Here is a 15,928-nt window from a genome sequence, read left to right as displayed (position 1 = left end):
GGGTACAGACCTGCTAGGTGTTAATCTAGAGCCTAAATACAACTCAGTTATTTTATTTGCATATATATATATATTGAATAAATATTGAATTTTATTTAACCTTTACTTATAAGATGGCTCATAGTCAACAACGTGAGTATAATGAAGCCTGAATCGCACACACAGACACAAGGCCAGCACACAAGTCAATGGAGCGCATGCCGAACGTGCATCGTGCAGTGTGATACAGATCTGCCCCCTGCTGGTGAGGTGATGTTAAAAGTTCTCTATCGACTGGGTGCACAGTACACAAGCCAGGCTATTGTGTGCAGTTGTTAAGACTGTCCCTTGACTGGTGTCTGCGCCCCGGGTTTCTAGCAATGCATCCGAAAGCCCTTTGCCAGTGTTAATACATGAAACAGTTCCGCAAAAGCCATGTATTCTGAATGCTCCAAGGACTAGAACAAAGGTCTTGTTTGGTTAATAAACATATAAAGAAGGCGTACACAATCGCAGCATGTTCGTTTAGTGCTTCTTATGGTTTTATGTTGGCACCGCCAATGGGGCGTTTGGTTTTGTAAGGCTGTATGATTTTAAGTTAATCTCTGCGTTTGTGCCTCTTACTGTAAAGCCGCCTTCCTCGCTTGCCTAGCAAGTGGTGCTGTAAAAGGGATACAGATAAAAGTGTCAGCTCCAATCAACACTGCATATTAAAATTACAGAGGCTCAGCTCCCTGCTGGCAGACACTTCACACTGCCAAAATGACATCAGCGCTGCATTCATCTTCTCACAACCAAAATTATTATTAGTTTTATTTTTTAATGTCAGGCTCCGTTAAGAATATCCTATTATTTTTTTCACATATATGAGCTACAGCTGCCTAATAAAAATAAACCAGCATAAGAAATGCATTAGGTTTCTGGCTCAGAAAATGCAGAACTGTTGAAAAATGCAAACTTCTTTTTCCTTTCTGAAATGAATAAAATGTATCCTTCATCCACAAAGCTCTTATATTGGGGGGGTTTCCTTTGCCATATTTCCAAATTAAGCCCTTAAATCTTTTCCTCTTTTTAGAGCTGGAAAGTACATAAATACCACAGCCCCTCATCATGCTCCCATTGCATAACGAATGATGGGCCATCTTAGAAGAGCCTTATTCACAAAGCTCTGAGGCATTACTTCATCCAAGACCGTTTTTCTGAATAAAGAAAGTCTTCTTATAAAACTGTTCTGTACTGTTCGTGGTTTCCATAACAACAGTAAAAGAACAGTTTCATGCATATAAAACATTATTATATTAAGAAAAACATTCTTTGAAACAAGTCACAAGTAAGCTTTGTGAACAGAGCCCATAGTCTTAAAGACAATGCAAGCAAAGACAACCGCGCTGCTGTGATAAGTAAGTCGTGCACCTGCATCTTAAATAACCACAGTCCCTCAACGTTGATGGCATCTTTACCTTGAGACAATTTGAAAAAACACTGAAGTAAATCCTAGAGATGGTTAGGGTTAGGCAGTGTTTCGAGTGTACTCTGCTGATGCTGTTACATGCACACACAAACAGCCCTGCTGTGCATGTATGTTTGAAGCTGCCAGTTTAGAGCAGCATGCTACAAACCAAAACCTGTGTCTTGTCACCTGTAAACCGAAGGCAGAGCTGAGGACTCCGATTAACCAGAACAAAATCAGGAGACAAGCCAGGGTGTTCTAGCTTTGGACCGATAGGAATGCTTTTCTTCTTTGTTAAACTGATGCAACAAGAACTTGTTCACATGCCTCCCCACCAGCTCCTGATCAGCCTGCTGGCCGGGACTATGATATTCAACACGAAGCTAAATCCACACGCCTCCCCACCAGCTCCTGATCAGCCTGCTGGCCGGGACTATGATATTCAACATGAAGCTAAATCCACACGCCTCCCCACCAGCTCCTGATCAGCCTGCTGGCCGGGACTGTAATATTCCACACGAAGCTAAATCCACACGCCTCCCCACCAGCTCCTGATCAGCCTGCCGGCCGGGACTATGATATTCAACATGAAGCTAAATCCACACGCCTCCCCACCAGCTCCTGATCAGCCTGCTGGCCGGGACTGTAATATTCCACACGAAGCTAAATCCACACGCCTCCCCACCAGCTCCTGATCAGCCTGCCGGCCGGGACTATGATATTCAACATGAAGCTAAATCCACACGCCTCCCCACCAGCTCCTGATCAGCCTGCCGGCCGGGACTGTGATATTCAACATGAAGCTAAATCCACACGCCTCCCCACCAGCTCCTGATCAGCCAGGACTGTAATATGAAACATTTAGTTCAATCCACATCAAAGGGCACCCTCACGTCTCCACTTTCTACCCTATTGATTACTTGGGTTATTTTGCTCAGCACTGTGAAAGTGTGCATGTTGTGGCTTGTCTGTCTACCAGTACAAACTTGCATTTGGTCAATTATTCTCAATCAGCAAAAAAAAGAAAGTAATTCAATTCAATCACCAGAAGAGAATAGTCCCACCACTTTAAACCCGTCCTTGTAGTACAGGAAACCTCAAGCCACACTACTTCCAGCTGTATGCTTGCAATCTTGTGGTGTTGGGATGCGAGTCACACGCACTCAAGGATCCTGTTGAGACTGTTCTGGGCTCCCCTGGAAAATATGCAACTGTTTCAAAGCGTTCTGCAATGGTTTTGTTATTTCCCTCCTAAACCCTGTGTATGGGCCTCACGACATGTGCAAGAAATTCATGTTGGCACTTTAATCATGTTTAGTCCAAATCCCAAATAAAACAGAATATATAAAAAAGACGGTGCCCTTTCTCGGGTGTCCAAAAATCAGTAAAATTCATATGAATCACTGCAAATTATTTAGACTGACTTTCTAGGACAGTCTTTTAAAGGGGCCTGGGAAGTGGCTCGCAGGCGGTGAAAATACAGTTTCTATGTGTAACACTGAGAAACCTGTCCTCACCTCTGCACTCACCCAGACACTCGTCTCCACTTCCATCTCAAGCCTGTTTTCTTGTTCTGGTAGAGCTCTCTCATAATTGGTGGACCCCTGGTAGCTCCGTGTTCTCATTGGTTGGTAGGCCGAGAGGTGTTCAGCGCAATGGAACAGGTCTTAAGATGGTTGAGAATGTAAACACTATCTGAGCTGCATATGAACAGGAAGCTCTGATCACTGATGTAACACATCTTGTTATGTAATCCCATCAAGAGTAGAAATTAGTATGGCTGGTCTAGTGACTCGAATGGTTGTGCAGAAACTCACTGTAGCTGCAAGAGGTGGGTAACTTTGCAGTTAGAGCATTTCAAGGGTCAGGTTAAACACTGGCAGCCAACATACGGGTGTTTTTGTACGCGGCAAACTGCCACAAATAGGTTTACCAAAAAAAGTCATCAGAAATCTCAATTTATACATACATAAATAAACAGTTTTTTCAAGAAAAAAAAACAACTAAGCATATTTAGTTTGAAAAAATACATATTTTCAGGAAAATATTGTATCAACAAAGTTGTAATTACCTGTCAATTTTTTAAAAAATTTTTTTGTAAATCATACAGTGTGTGTGCTGCCCAATATAAAAAAATAACCAGACAGCCGTGAATGTTAACTAGCAGATCTGCAATAGGGACCAGATTCCTTTGGGCTTACCAAGAAAATAATGTTAGCAAAAAACACACAGAAACATAATAATATTTAGACCTGCCTTAAATATTAAAAACGTAAACAAAACATGCAAAAAACAAACCCCTAATTTCACTGTAAACCTGGGCTGGTAACATAACGTGTCCCTTTATCTCAAGAAGAGGGTTAAATGCAGACAAGAACTCTTCCTTTGGTATGTGTAAAAAGGGTTTTTAAAAGGCAGATGAGAGTGGCCTTCTCACCTATAAAGAAACAGTGTGAAGCCACACTTTGACAGATCTCCACATGCTGAAAACATTTCAAAGACAGAACGAGCACAGAATGTTTTCCAGCACTAATAAAATCAGGAAGTCATAAATATCAGTACAAAAACAAATATCTGCACAAGCATGTAGTTTTGGGGCTTTATTTAATTTATTAAGATGCTACATAGTCCACCAGGGATGGGCATTACACCAGACTAGTTTACTACGAATATTCATTTCTTAGATAGATTGGTATTTAAATACATACAAAACAGGTGCCCGGCTTCTGTGGTAACACTTTGGCGATGGGCTGAAGCTTCTTCTGAAGCCGTTTCTCTGGGGCTACTTAAAAATAAACAAACAGCATCGTGAGGGCAGCATCTCAAGAATAACGCTCACAACCCACAGTGTTTCCCAAAGCTCCAAACTGTAATGAGTTCACGAGTTATCTGGAGTCATGGTGAATCTTTACAATACACTGTGACACCAAGCGGACGCGTGCATGGCTGCTTAACCAATAGTAGTTTCCTTGAGTCTTCAGAAGCACGACAATAATATGACAGTCTTTGACCCTTGATAGGTATCAAAAAAGATTGCATTTGTTTTTTTCGCATTTTCAGCAATACTTGAAAAACAAGCAAAGCTCATAAGAAAATGCAGGGGTTTTGGGAAACATGCATCAAGACAGATCTGAAGCAGTTGCACCCGATTTAAAAACAATAGTTCTGAAGTACTGCTGTTGCAGGGAAACAGTCTCCAGCAGGTCAGTGTCTCAGGAATCTGTGGGCAGCAAATTACCACAACGTGCGTGTGTGTGTGTATATATATATATACACACACACACACTACAGATAGATATATATATATATAGAATTTCAGCAGCAAGAAAAGTTCCATTTACCTTTCATGTTTTAAAGAGGTGTTGTTTTCTTTTCATCTTGCAAGTTATCATTTTATTACAATATGCAACCGTGAGATGAAACACATTTTAATTATTTATGTGTGTGTATTTAGAAATCCGTCCCATTGACATTTAAGACCAAAACAAAAAATTTAAACTAAAGCTAGACAGAAAATGGTCCCTTTTGAAGAAGACAGGGTTTGTTCAGAACGATGTTTTAGGGATAACTTTTATTTATACACAGTGCACAGAGAAGTAATGCAGTGATAATACAGTGAAGGTTGTGATGGCAAAGGAGTCAAAAACGATGCAAATAATTTAAATCTATAGAACCGATTCATAAATGGATTTACGCAAAGTTAAAAAAACAAAACAAAAAAAAAAACAACGAGCAGATTTAAAAGTGACCAACAGTGTTTTCGTTTCGAATAACAAATTGCCTTGGTAATCCATGCACTTCTGTATAAAGCTCTGCGCTCTACTGACCTACACTCTCCACGCGAGAACAATTATTCTATATTTTTTTCCTTGTCCTACAGTAGCAGAGCAATTTGCTCATATCACTTCAAGCTAAAACTCTACAAATCTATTGGGTTTTATGGCTGAACAAAATGAAGAAGCGGCTGGTCAGCGTGACAAAGGAACACACCCTGTACTCCACATGCCTCCCAGTGCTGTATTTACATGTTGAATGTTACTGCTGTACAGTAGATATTGCTGCAGCACAAACTTAGAGTAAACAAAAAATCAAAGATGTAGCCTTTCAGCAGCTTTGCTAGATGCCCTTTATTTTTAAATAAAGAATAGCCTGCACATGAAAGATGGACAGTCACTTGAATGAAGCTCATTAGTAAGAACTCTCACAAGAGAACACCATCGTTGCACAAGGCCCTTCCTTACAATAACGACCCCCCCTTGGCAATTCTATTACTAACGAAGTCTGCCTGTAGTTTCCTACCCATCTATCTGGCCCAGCCCCAGATCCGGATTATGATTGACCAGCCCCAGCAGTTGTTCATTGCACTTTAGTTAGACTTTATAAAGAAGTTATCCAGCCATGAGTATTCAGGTCTAAAATAAAGGATTTAAAACAATGTTCATGGTATGCTGTTAACTTTATCAACTATAAGATTTGTCTTGTCTGGTGTGTTAGGAAACATCACTCTTATTTATTTGACTATACAAGTTATCATTTTTCCCCATTAACATTACCTGCATCTGTGCAAGGGGAGAGTAATTAAAAAGGCAAGACCTGTGAGATTTTATATATATATATATATATATATATATATATATATATATATATATATATATATATATATATATATATATATATATAATCTTTTTTTAATATTTTTTTATTTTTTTTTGTAGTTTTTTTTTTTTTTTTTTTTTTTTTTTTTTTTTTACATAGCATGATTCAATTCTGCCCCAGTGATATGGCATATTTTGATCAATAATCTTCAAGCAAGAGGCATGCTGCCTCTACAAGGCTAGTTTTCCAACAATCACACCGAGGATTAAGAACAACACAGCCAGAGCGAGCAGGCGGGTGGTGGGCCCTTCCTCTTTCACAAGAGCAGCGCTGGCTCCTCCCAAGGGGCTGCCCGTCATCGGGGCGCTCCTCCTCATCCTCAGCCCTTCCTCTTCCTGTGGGCAAGAGGATTAAACAGGACAAGGATAAAACCAGCACGAGCCTGCACACACTCCTGGCTCTTCAGAACTACTCTCAACGAAGTCTACTGTCAAAGTGATCAGGAGCCTGGGAGTTTGATGTGATGTAAACTGTTCCTCCCTTTGCAGCTGCACCATCGACTCCTATGTTAGTGAACCTACAGGTAAATGCACATTTTCAGATGTCCAAGTATTTCTCAAAAGGCCAGGTTTGATAACCAGTTATAATTAACCACAGATTCTAAATGCTCATCTTAAACTCTACACATAAAATCATAAAAAGGCCAACGTGTTTCAGAGTGGTTCACTGCAAGGGTTGCAACGTGCTGAACAGCCCTGCTTTGTTCCCAGGCATGTATACCTTGATTTGTTTGTTCTCGTCCCGTAATCGCTGCACTTCGGCCTGAAGCCTCTTGCACTCTTCCAGGATCTTCTTCACCTCGCTGTCATCCAGGATGGAGCTGGCGGACTTGAACAACGACGATTCAGACTTCGACGCACTCGTGGACGTGATCTTATTCTGATCGATATCATGCTGTAAAAAATGACAAAAACAAGCAACGCTTCAACGGTTGTAATGCTTTGGAGCTCAGACTGGAGACGTATTCTTTGCACAGAGTCTCTGAATTATTAGATATGGACACAACTCTGCAGTACAGGCTCAGTAACTTTATGGCTTTTCCGAAAGACAGCTGGATAAAGTATTGCATCTGTGGGTCTCAAGTTATAACCGTGTATGTTACATAAACACACACACACACACACACACAAACATGACTAAATGGATGTGACTCAGAGAAACAGTACAGGAAGCCGGCTCTGTCCCCTGTATAACACACCTGACACCCAGCCATTTACCAGCATTACGAAACGGTTACTTGCCAGTGACAGGCTTGTGCTTTCCATTAGGCATTTCTGAAAGTCCCAAGCCCAACCTGTAGTGCGTATACTTACTGTTTTCTCATTCTCTGATGGAAGCTCAAAGACACACCTCAGCTTGGAATCCATCAACTCCTCCGGCTTTGCATCTTTCCACTGGAGAGGAAGAGGACAGGGGGCATTAGAGCCGGGAACATGTAACCCCCTGCACCTGTACCCAACAACATGTAAACATTTTCACCTGAAGTGTGTTAAAATGATACGCCCAGCACTGTGCGTGTGGCACAGTTTATTAGACCATGTGTAACACATTTCTTTATTTAATTATTTTAATCACAACAGCCCAGTTAAACAAGACTGTGTGCTCTGCATTCTCTATCCTCTGTGCCAACGAGGTCTCGAATTCTGGCATGAGCCTCGCTCGCCAGGCTCTGCATAATGAAGGCTGTGGGCCAGCAGTTAACTGGCAGCATGACCGCAGTTCAGAAGCGATCCCAATCTGGAAGTAAAGGCGTTGCACACTTACTACTCCCTCCATGTCAGTCACGTTATCTGGAGCCATCAGTGACTGCACCATAAACTTGTGCTTGCTTTTCTCATTAGGGTCATAGTCAAATGGCTGGAGCATAACTGCAAGAAGAAAAGAAAAAAGCAATAACAATTCAAACAAAACACACCAATACATTCATCGTTTGTAATCCTTATAAGGGAAAAACAATCGCCACGAGGACCCAGGTCTTTGGCAGCCTTTAAGTCTTTCATGCAGGAATTCTTGAAAACAGTTAAACACATTTGAAGTAGTTCTGGACACACAATATATATTTTTCCCCCAATGCTTTATATGAGGAAATATCATTATATGTGGTCGTTTGGCCCTTCCACATGCCCCCATATAAAGATTAGGTGAGAGTTTGTGATCTGTGCCCATGCAAGAAAAGGTTGACTGTTTTTTTAAGGGCTTATTAACTGTTGACTGTAGGTGAAACATAAGAAACAATGACTATAGGTGAAACATAAGAGTTACAAGATCAAAAGTTATACCTGAAGAATATAAAGCAGCACCACCTTTTCACTAGCTGGATGATGCTGTGAAGGCTGCGTTTTGTTGCAAGTCTGTTTTTAACAGCACAGATGTTGCAAAATCTGCATTTTTTTTTTTTATAGCATTCCATGTACATAGTTAAGAAATAAACATCTCCAGTTTTGCAAATTAAAACCAGCCACATGTTTTATTTGGTTTATTAAAAACAGTACCAACGATACACTGTTTGATTGAATTACATTCTGTTTGAGAAGTATTCTGAAATATTAAAAAAAAAAAAAAAAAACTACAGAAAAGGAAAACAGATAAATGTCTGTATTTTTGCACACTTAACTGTGGCAGCTAAATAGATCCCAAGTGCAACAGATGCCTGATTGCTTTGGATATGAGGCATCCATTTAGCAAAGTGCAAGACACTGTGCTACATAATGCACTACACAGAATACAAAACAAAACTGCAATACACACACGTGACAGCTATGTGTACTCCTTTAGCAATAGATTGAGAAGCAGATGACCTATTATTAAACACATCGACTATAACAGTGGGACATGAGCTTAGCAACCATGCAATGAGGCATGGAGTTCACCCATCCACATTACTTAGAATAGAGTCCAGAGATGTTGTTTTTTTGTCGACTTGGATGGGAAAGGTCTGTTGAAAGCCGTGTCTCTATTTGTGTAGTGTATAATTAAAGACTTGTGTTGCATGCCAGTTTGAGCTATTAAAGCTTCTGATGAGAGCTTAATTAGTCACAGTATACATCTTCTGAACAGGCCAAGATCAATTAAATCTCATCAAAACTTGGAACTGCCCAAATTGCTATGCTACTGGAGTCTTCGCGGAATCCATGCTGTCCTGTATAACACGGTAAACAAAGCTACATTTGTAGTGCCACTCACAATTTGCCAGCTGAAAAGAAAAGGGATTTAATAACTCTGTACTGCAAACAACATTTCCAATGCAACAATGAGCCTGGGCTGCATTCAGAGTAGTGGTAACAGTCCCATGTAAAAGTATGGTAATGATCTGGCTGACAGGCAGCAGCAGAACCGCTGTCCTGGTGGAATGCAGCTCTGTTCATTTAGCTACTATGACCTTTAACACTGCAGAAGAAAAGGCTTCAGTTTGCGGAGGTCAAACCCATCTGTAGGTGCAAATAAAAAACGAAGCTTGCGGACAGCGACACGAACATGCTGCCACTATGGGGAGCGATGTTAATTGCAGCTGATTGCTGTTCCCTTACAGCATGTTCATTAAGTGTTGTGACTCAAAAGGAAGGCAATCAGCAAGCAGTTTCCTATCAGGATTAATTTGCTCCTGAGGGATGATAATAAAACTACAGCAGCAAATAAGAGAAGCTGACCCCAAACTGGCTTTTTCGCAGCTGGTGACAGTCAGAAAGGCAACATCGTCCAATGCTCAGTGAAAGTATGTCAAACCAGGATGATGAAACTACTGGCTAAATACAGTGTCACATGACCAAAAATGGTTCTACTGTTGCCAACTGTCAAGTCTGTGCTATTGCCCACAGACCAGTCAATGGTCACTATAGCGGTCAATAATGAAAACATCTATTATTGCCTGCTGATAATTATATAGTTTTTTATCATGCATGCCTTTTATCCAAGGCAGAAACATTAGACTAGGAATGTAAACAGACAGGTCTGCATTTTCTTTTAAAAATAACATGACTATTTTACTGTCACATGTTCTAGGATTGCGGAAGAGTGCAGCTTTTTCAAGTGTCATTAAGACTACATTAAGAATCCAAAATACTCTGTAAAATAGAGACAGATTCCAAATCTAATTAAAAAAATAAAACGCCAGTGCACACAAATACTGCCTGAGGGCAAATAATGCCTGCTATACAAGTGCTTCTAGCGAAACAATTGTGCCTTCACCCAACCTGCAACACAAGGTTTCATTATTCCTTGAGGGCCCTGCAGGAGATCAAGTATCGGGGTGCTTGTCAGTGTAAAGCGAGGCAGTCACAGCCCCACCATTACAAGAGCCCCACAGTGTGAAACCCGATAGGAGCCCTACAAGACGATGCAAAGACAGCAGATAGCTTTCACAAATGGAAATGTAATAGCATCCCGCCTCCCCTTTATCCAGCCCTGAAACTTGATGTGGGGCTAGCAGCTGTTTACTGGGTGCACAGGGCTTCAGCTCTATCAGGGGTTACTGCACAAGTGGCAAATTACATTTGGGAATAGCCAACAGTAAGGCAAAAACACACTGGTCATCAGTAGTGCTGCCTCATTCCAGCCAATGAAGGTGGTCAGATCAGGCTGTGCGCCGCATATTTGTGCATCATGTTTATTAGAGCCTCTGGATACGTTTCATTTCATTTGATTCCATTCCACCGAGCAGGTCCAGCAAAAAAACAGGATCGTGGAAAAACTAAAAAGAAACTGCAGTAGTATTATTATGGAAATAATGCTTCACTTAATCAGGTGACCCAAAATAATAACTTTCCTGCATACTGGTTTGCAAGTGAAGTATCAAGATTGAGTTTCTGTCTGGGATCGCTTCCCCCATGACTGCAGACCCATTCACACACACACACACACGCACACAGACAGACCCATGCACACACACGCACACAGACAGACCAATGCACACACGCACACAGACAGACCCATGCACACACACACACACACACACACACCCATGCACACACACACACACACACACACACACAGACAGACCAATGCACACACGCACACAGCAGACCCATGCGCACACACACACACAGACAGACCCATGCGCGCACACACACACACGCACACAGACAGACCCATGCACACACAGACAGACCCATGCACACACACAGACACACACACACACACGCACACAGACAGACCCATGCACACACACGCACACAGACAGACCCATGCGCGCACACACACACGCACACAGACAGACCCATGCGCGCACACACACGCAGTCTCAGTCACCTACCCGACACATCGACGGATGTTCCCGGATCCAGGACTCCACTGTTGGGTCTCACGCAATACCGGCGCGGGGCCGTCGTCTTCACTTTAAAATAAACTTTTCTGTCTGAGGGGTTAGTGAGAGTCAGGGTTGTGGTGACCACATCTGTGAAGGGACCTAAAAACACAAATAAATACAAACAAACAAACACGTAGAAAACAATGTCACATCTGACACAACAACAAGAACAAGCCCTGTAAAATAATTTAAAACTAGAAGCTTTGACCATTTCACTCTACCCCACCCCTAACGTTTGTGAACTAAGACATGAATAAATCAATACTGTAGTAGCTCAATACTCACAAAAACAAATAAAAGCAATTAAACCCTTTCTCCAGTTCCTCATAGCAAAAGCATCTCTACAATGATTATTAACCTGTCAAATAAAATTAATAACTAAAAAAAAACAAAGAAAAACAAGATGCTCTGATACGGTCGAGGGGTGCTCGTACTGTGCCAAGTTTGACAAGTCTGCGGAGGCGAGTCTGATGTGCCATTAAATTACGTCTGTGATTTACAGAATTAGTCTACAGCACTGAAGGAAGGGATGCAATTTAAAAGTAAACCTAGCCCTGCGCAGCGGTGTAAAAAACAAAACAGAATTAAATGAACACTGTGTAACTACATCATTCAGTAGCTATGATTCCCAAAAACACCTGTACTGTGAGGAGCTAGCAGCAACATGCTATCTAACACCAGAAAGTAAAAAATACACAAAAAAACACACAAAACAAAACACAGCAAGAATCACATTTGAATTTTAATCATGCAGATGAAGACAGCACGCACGGAGTAATCGCCCTGGCTCACCCCACCAGTCCCATTCTTTGCACTGCAGGACACAGTGAGATGGGTGGAAGACTGATCAGCACACACAAGATGGTCCTGCTAGGAACAGCAAGAGGGGCTTGATACAAGTAAGATTTCTGAAGGCAAACGGGCACACACTGAAGGCTTGCCTGTCAGCAGAACTGACTGCAAAATGGGATCATTGGAAATCACCACCTGTTTAAGGTTTGCACCCCTCCGATATATTGGACTGCCTACAGTTTTGTCATGTATGCGCATTCTACACGTGTATATGCAACCAACAGGGAAGGAAATAACATTACACAGCAGTTTGATCCATTCCTGGTTTTCACTAGGAGTTTAGTAAGACACACCTGAGCTTGTTACCTATACGCTGTGGCACGTAGTAAAACCTGGAACTGCTGTGTCTTATTTGCAACCTCTGGACCAATAATGATAATGTATGCATTCCCTTTTTGTAACTACTGTAATCAGGGTAATAATCACTTGAGAGCATGCTTTTAGCATTCAACAACCCAGGGTTCTCCATCCCACTCCTGGTAGGAATGCCATGACCAATACTGCTGTGCTGGCAGAAAATACAATTAAAAAAAAGAAAGGCTGCCGGACACATGACTAGATGGACTGAAGACGTTAAAAATCCATCAAGATTTCCTTTTATCAAAAAAAGAAGAGACACTGTACTATGGTTTTCCACATGTGCTCATTAGGTCTTAAAAGACCTACATTGTGCTTTAGAAAATTCAAGTTATTTGCATTCAGGTTATGGTCTCTTTCTGGGGGGCTGATTTGTGACATGCAGTTTAAACTCTTTATATCTCGCTCCAGATAACCAGTGAACTGTTATTATCACAATGGAGGGGGTCAAGAAGCGCTACTTCCTTTAGTGACCCCTGGGCAATGTCTCTGACAGCAAAAAGCTCTTCAAATCGAACTTACCATGCAATGCTTAAGCAAAGCAATGTTGGGCTTGGTTAGTACTTGGATGGGAGACCACCTGGGAATACTGAGTGCTGTAGGCTGCATGTTAAGCTCATACGAATATATATATATATATATCTATCTCACAATGGAGAGCATCAGACACCTGCAGAGTGCACACAGCACACGCATTTAAAGATCCGACACTGCTACTGATCCAGAACCTCTGCCACTGTGGGTGACAAATATGATACAGTGTTGGCTGGACGCTGTCAGAAAACGCCAGGTACAGGAGCCTTTGTGTACCTGAGTTATGGAAACCCAAACGCCCTCACTGCAATAACGAGAGACTGCCTATTGCGTGTGGTGCACTATAAAAGAAAGAGAGGTGGTTGTATTGGTGGGGAGTAGGAGTGCACACCTGAGCTCAGGTCTGGGATTAGAATAGCGTTCTGGCATGTGACTCTGCACAAGAACACAGCGCAAACATCTCACAATGTTAACAGATAGTTTTCATTTAATTTGTTGTTTTAAAGTTTAATATGAATCCAGTGGATTTTAATTATTTGGACACAGATTATAGACAGTACAAAATGTACGCATTTACAGCACTGATGCGTGCAGTTCAAATGTATTTTATTAATAAATGAATTAATGTACCAACAGATCACAAAATACGATATTTAAAGAGAGATAATGTTTGTTCTCTAGCTGAATTTACTGCAGGCAGCATGCTAACTTTACAAATGCAAAGGCCTACTTGACATTAAGGGAGGAGAGGTTGAATAAACATTTTCTGAAGACCAACACTGTCAGAATGATCACAGAGAACTGTAAGTGTGGAGTACATGCAAGCGTGTTTAATTGATGTCAGTGGCGGGTATGCGACAGGGCTACAGACACTTCATTAGAGAATGTTGTATACGTATGCGGTACATCGGTCACCGTCCTGCCAGATATTATACAGGAAGCAGCACCACCTTAATCGGATCAAAAATGCAGTTTGCTTTTGACATACAGTGCAATGACCTAAATCAACAGAGCTATCTCCGCCGAATAAAATAAAAATGCAAAATAAAACCCTTGTAATGATCGAGCTAACTTAAACAAGCAAATCACTCGCGGACACAGACGCAGGCCTACAGAAACCAGGGGGGGAAAAAACCCCACGAGCTACATGATCAGATGACATGGCTAAAATACCTCAGCCGCGCTTAAGTACCCGAGCCTGGGATATAAAAAGGAGCCTGTCCTGGTGTAAACAGTGTCGATATATATTTGTTATTGGCGTTTTGTAGCGCTTGGCGCTCTCTCTCTCTCTATGCACCGGTCTGTCTCTGCCCGAAACCCCCCTTCGAAACATGGCTGCCGCCTTCTTATTCTCCCCATGCACATTTTGCACGTCTTATGAGTTCCGAGTTTCTCCCCCCGCATCTTACCTTTGAATTTGAGTTCGTGCTCGGGCTCCAGCACCAGCACCTGTTCTAGCCTGGCCATGTCCCGGGGTTTTCGAGAGCAGTTTTGCGGTGCTTCTTGTTATTTTTGTTGGTTCGGGGGGGGAGGAGAAGGAGCAGGGCAGGAGGAGGATTTTATTTTACTGTATTTTTTTTTTTTTTTTTTTGTACAGGGAGTTGCTGGAGAGCTCCTCGGGATGGCAGAGGCGGTGATGATGCAGCAGGAAGAAGGTGAGAGAGAGGCTGCCAGTGACGTCACCGCCCCACAGCAGCCAGTGAGGGGCAAGGTGAGTTCTACGGGGGCGGGGCTAACGGGGGGGGGGAGGGGCGGGGGGGCGGGGGAGGGGCCGTTGGGAGAGTTGACTTACCTGAGGCAATGGACAGCAATATGCAGGTAGCTTCGACTTCGTTCCACATATACATTTAATATAATTGAAACAAATGTAAATTGAATGGGTTATGCAAATACAATGTGTATTTATTTTAAGATTGGTAGATATACTGGGAACATTTGTATTTATTTGTTTAAAAATGTTAGGGAATGAAATCCAAATGATAAAATCGTTAAGGAAATAAATTAAAATACATAACAGATTTATTTATGTATTTATTTCTTTATTTATTTTCCTGTTGCAAAATCCGGTAGTGTGCCTGGTCATGCAGCTGGTTCAAAGGCATGCATGTATGTGAAGAATTGCTTGTCTGGTTGTGATAAAGCTCTTTGAAGCTCTTTGTTTTTACCAGCTCTTTGTGATTTGTAGATTTCTTACAATCAAAATGGATTACTTGTTCAGAATAAGTTTGGATTCACAGTGGATTCTTTCCAATTAGCTGGGTGCATCAATGACCTTGTTTGCATTACTTGCTATAAAGGAAATGCACTGAACTAACATTCAACACAACTGTATTAGAAGCAACGGTTATGCCTTTGTTCAGCATACACATGTTTCAACACAAAACTCCAGGGTGATACTGAAGGAATTCTGTTTAAATTATTATTTAAATAGGCACGGCAGTCTTCAATCCCAAGCAGCTTCCTCGCGTTGCTATAGTAATGATGAAGCCAGGGTTCACTTGAACCCGTGTATAAATCATTACTGAGTGTGTTCACAGTATGGCGTTGGAAACTGTTTGTCTTTCTTTCTTGGAGTGCTGTTTGTCCTGTAACTTGCCAACAGAAACCCTGGGTCCACGCAGTGACTGAGGCATGTTCCAGCTAATAGGAATACGTCACTGCACTCTAATAGAAATATTGGAAGAAACCCTCTCTGCAAATTGGATCTACTTATCTCCCCTTGGGGCACACATTTTTCAGTTCATGTTTTGAAAATTTTAAAGCAGTTTGTGTGAACTCTATGGAGTTGGAGAAGTTGC

The 15,928-nt window shown here is 41.7% G+C and overlaps 1 protein-coding gene across 1 annotated transcript; it reads right to left on the bottom strand.

Annotated features, from left to right (window-relative positions):
- Nucleotides 1-6,163: 6,163 nt before the first annotated feature.
- vapb (VAMP (vesicle-associated membrane protein)-associated protein B and C) lies at nt 6,164-14,778 on the bottom strand. Its single transcript, XM_041256887.1, has 6 exons — nt 14,540-14,778; nt 11,334-11,486; nt 7,850-7,953; nt 7,399-7,479; nt 6,806-6,979; nt 6,164-6,420 (listed from the first exon to the last, which is right to left on the bottom strand). The coding sequence occupies exons 1-6, from the start codon at nt 14,595-14,597 to the stop codon at nt 6,256-6,258; spliced, it is 735 nt and encodes a 244-aa protein (XP_041112821.1). The 5' UTR covers nt 14,598-14,778; the 3' UTR covers nt 6,164-6,255.
- Between the last annotated feature and the right edge of the window lie 1,150 nt (nt 14,779-15,928).

The sequence above is a fragment of the Polyodon spathula genome, chromosome 8 (assembly GCF_017654505.1).
Source record: "Polyodon spathula isolate WHYD16114869_AA chromosome 8, ASM1765450v1, whole genome shotgun sequence".
In the NCBI taxonomy this organism is placed as follows: domain Eukaryota; kingdom Metazoa; phylum Chordata; class Actinopteri; order Acipenseriformes; family Polyodontidae; genus Polyodon; species Polyodon spathula.
The sequence above is the reverse complement of the archived record's forward strand: the minus strand, read 5'-3'. Positions and strand labels throughout refer to the sequence as shown.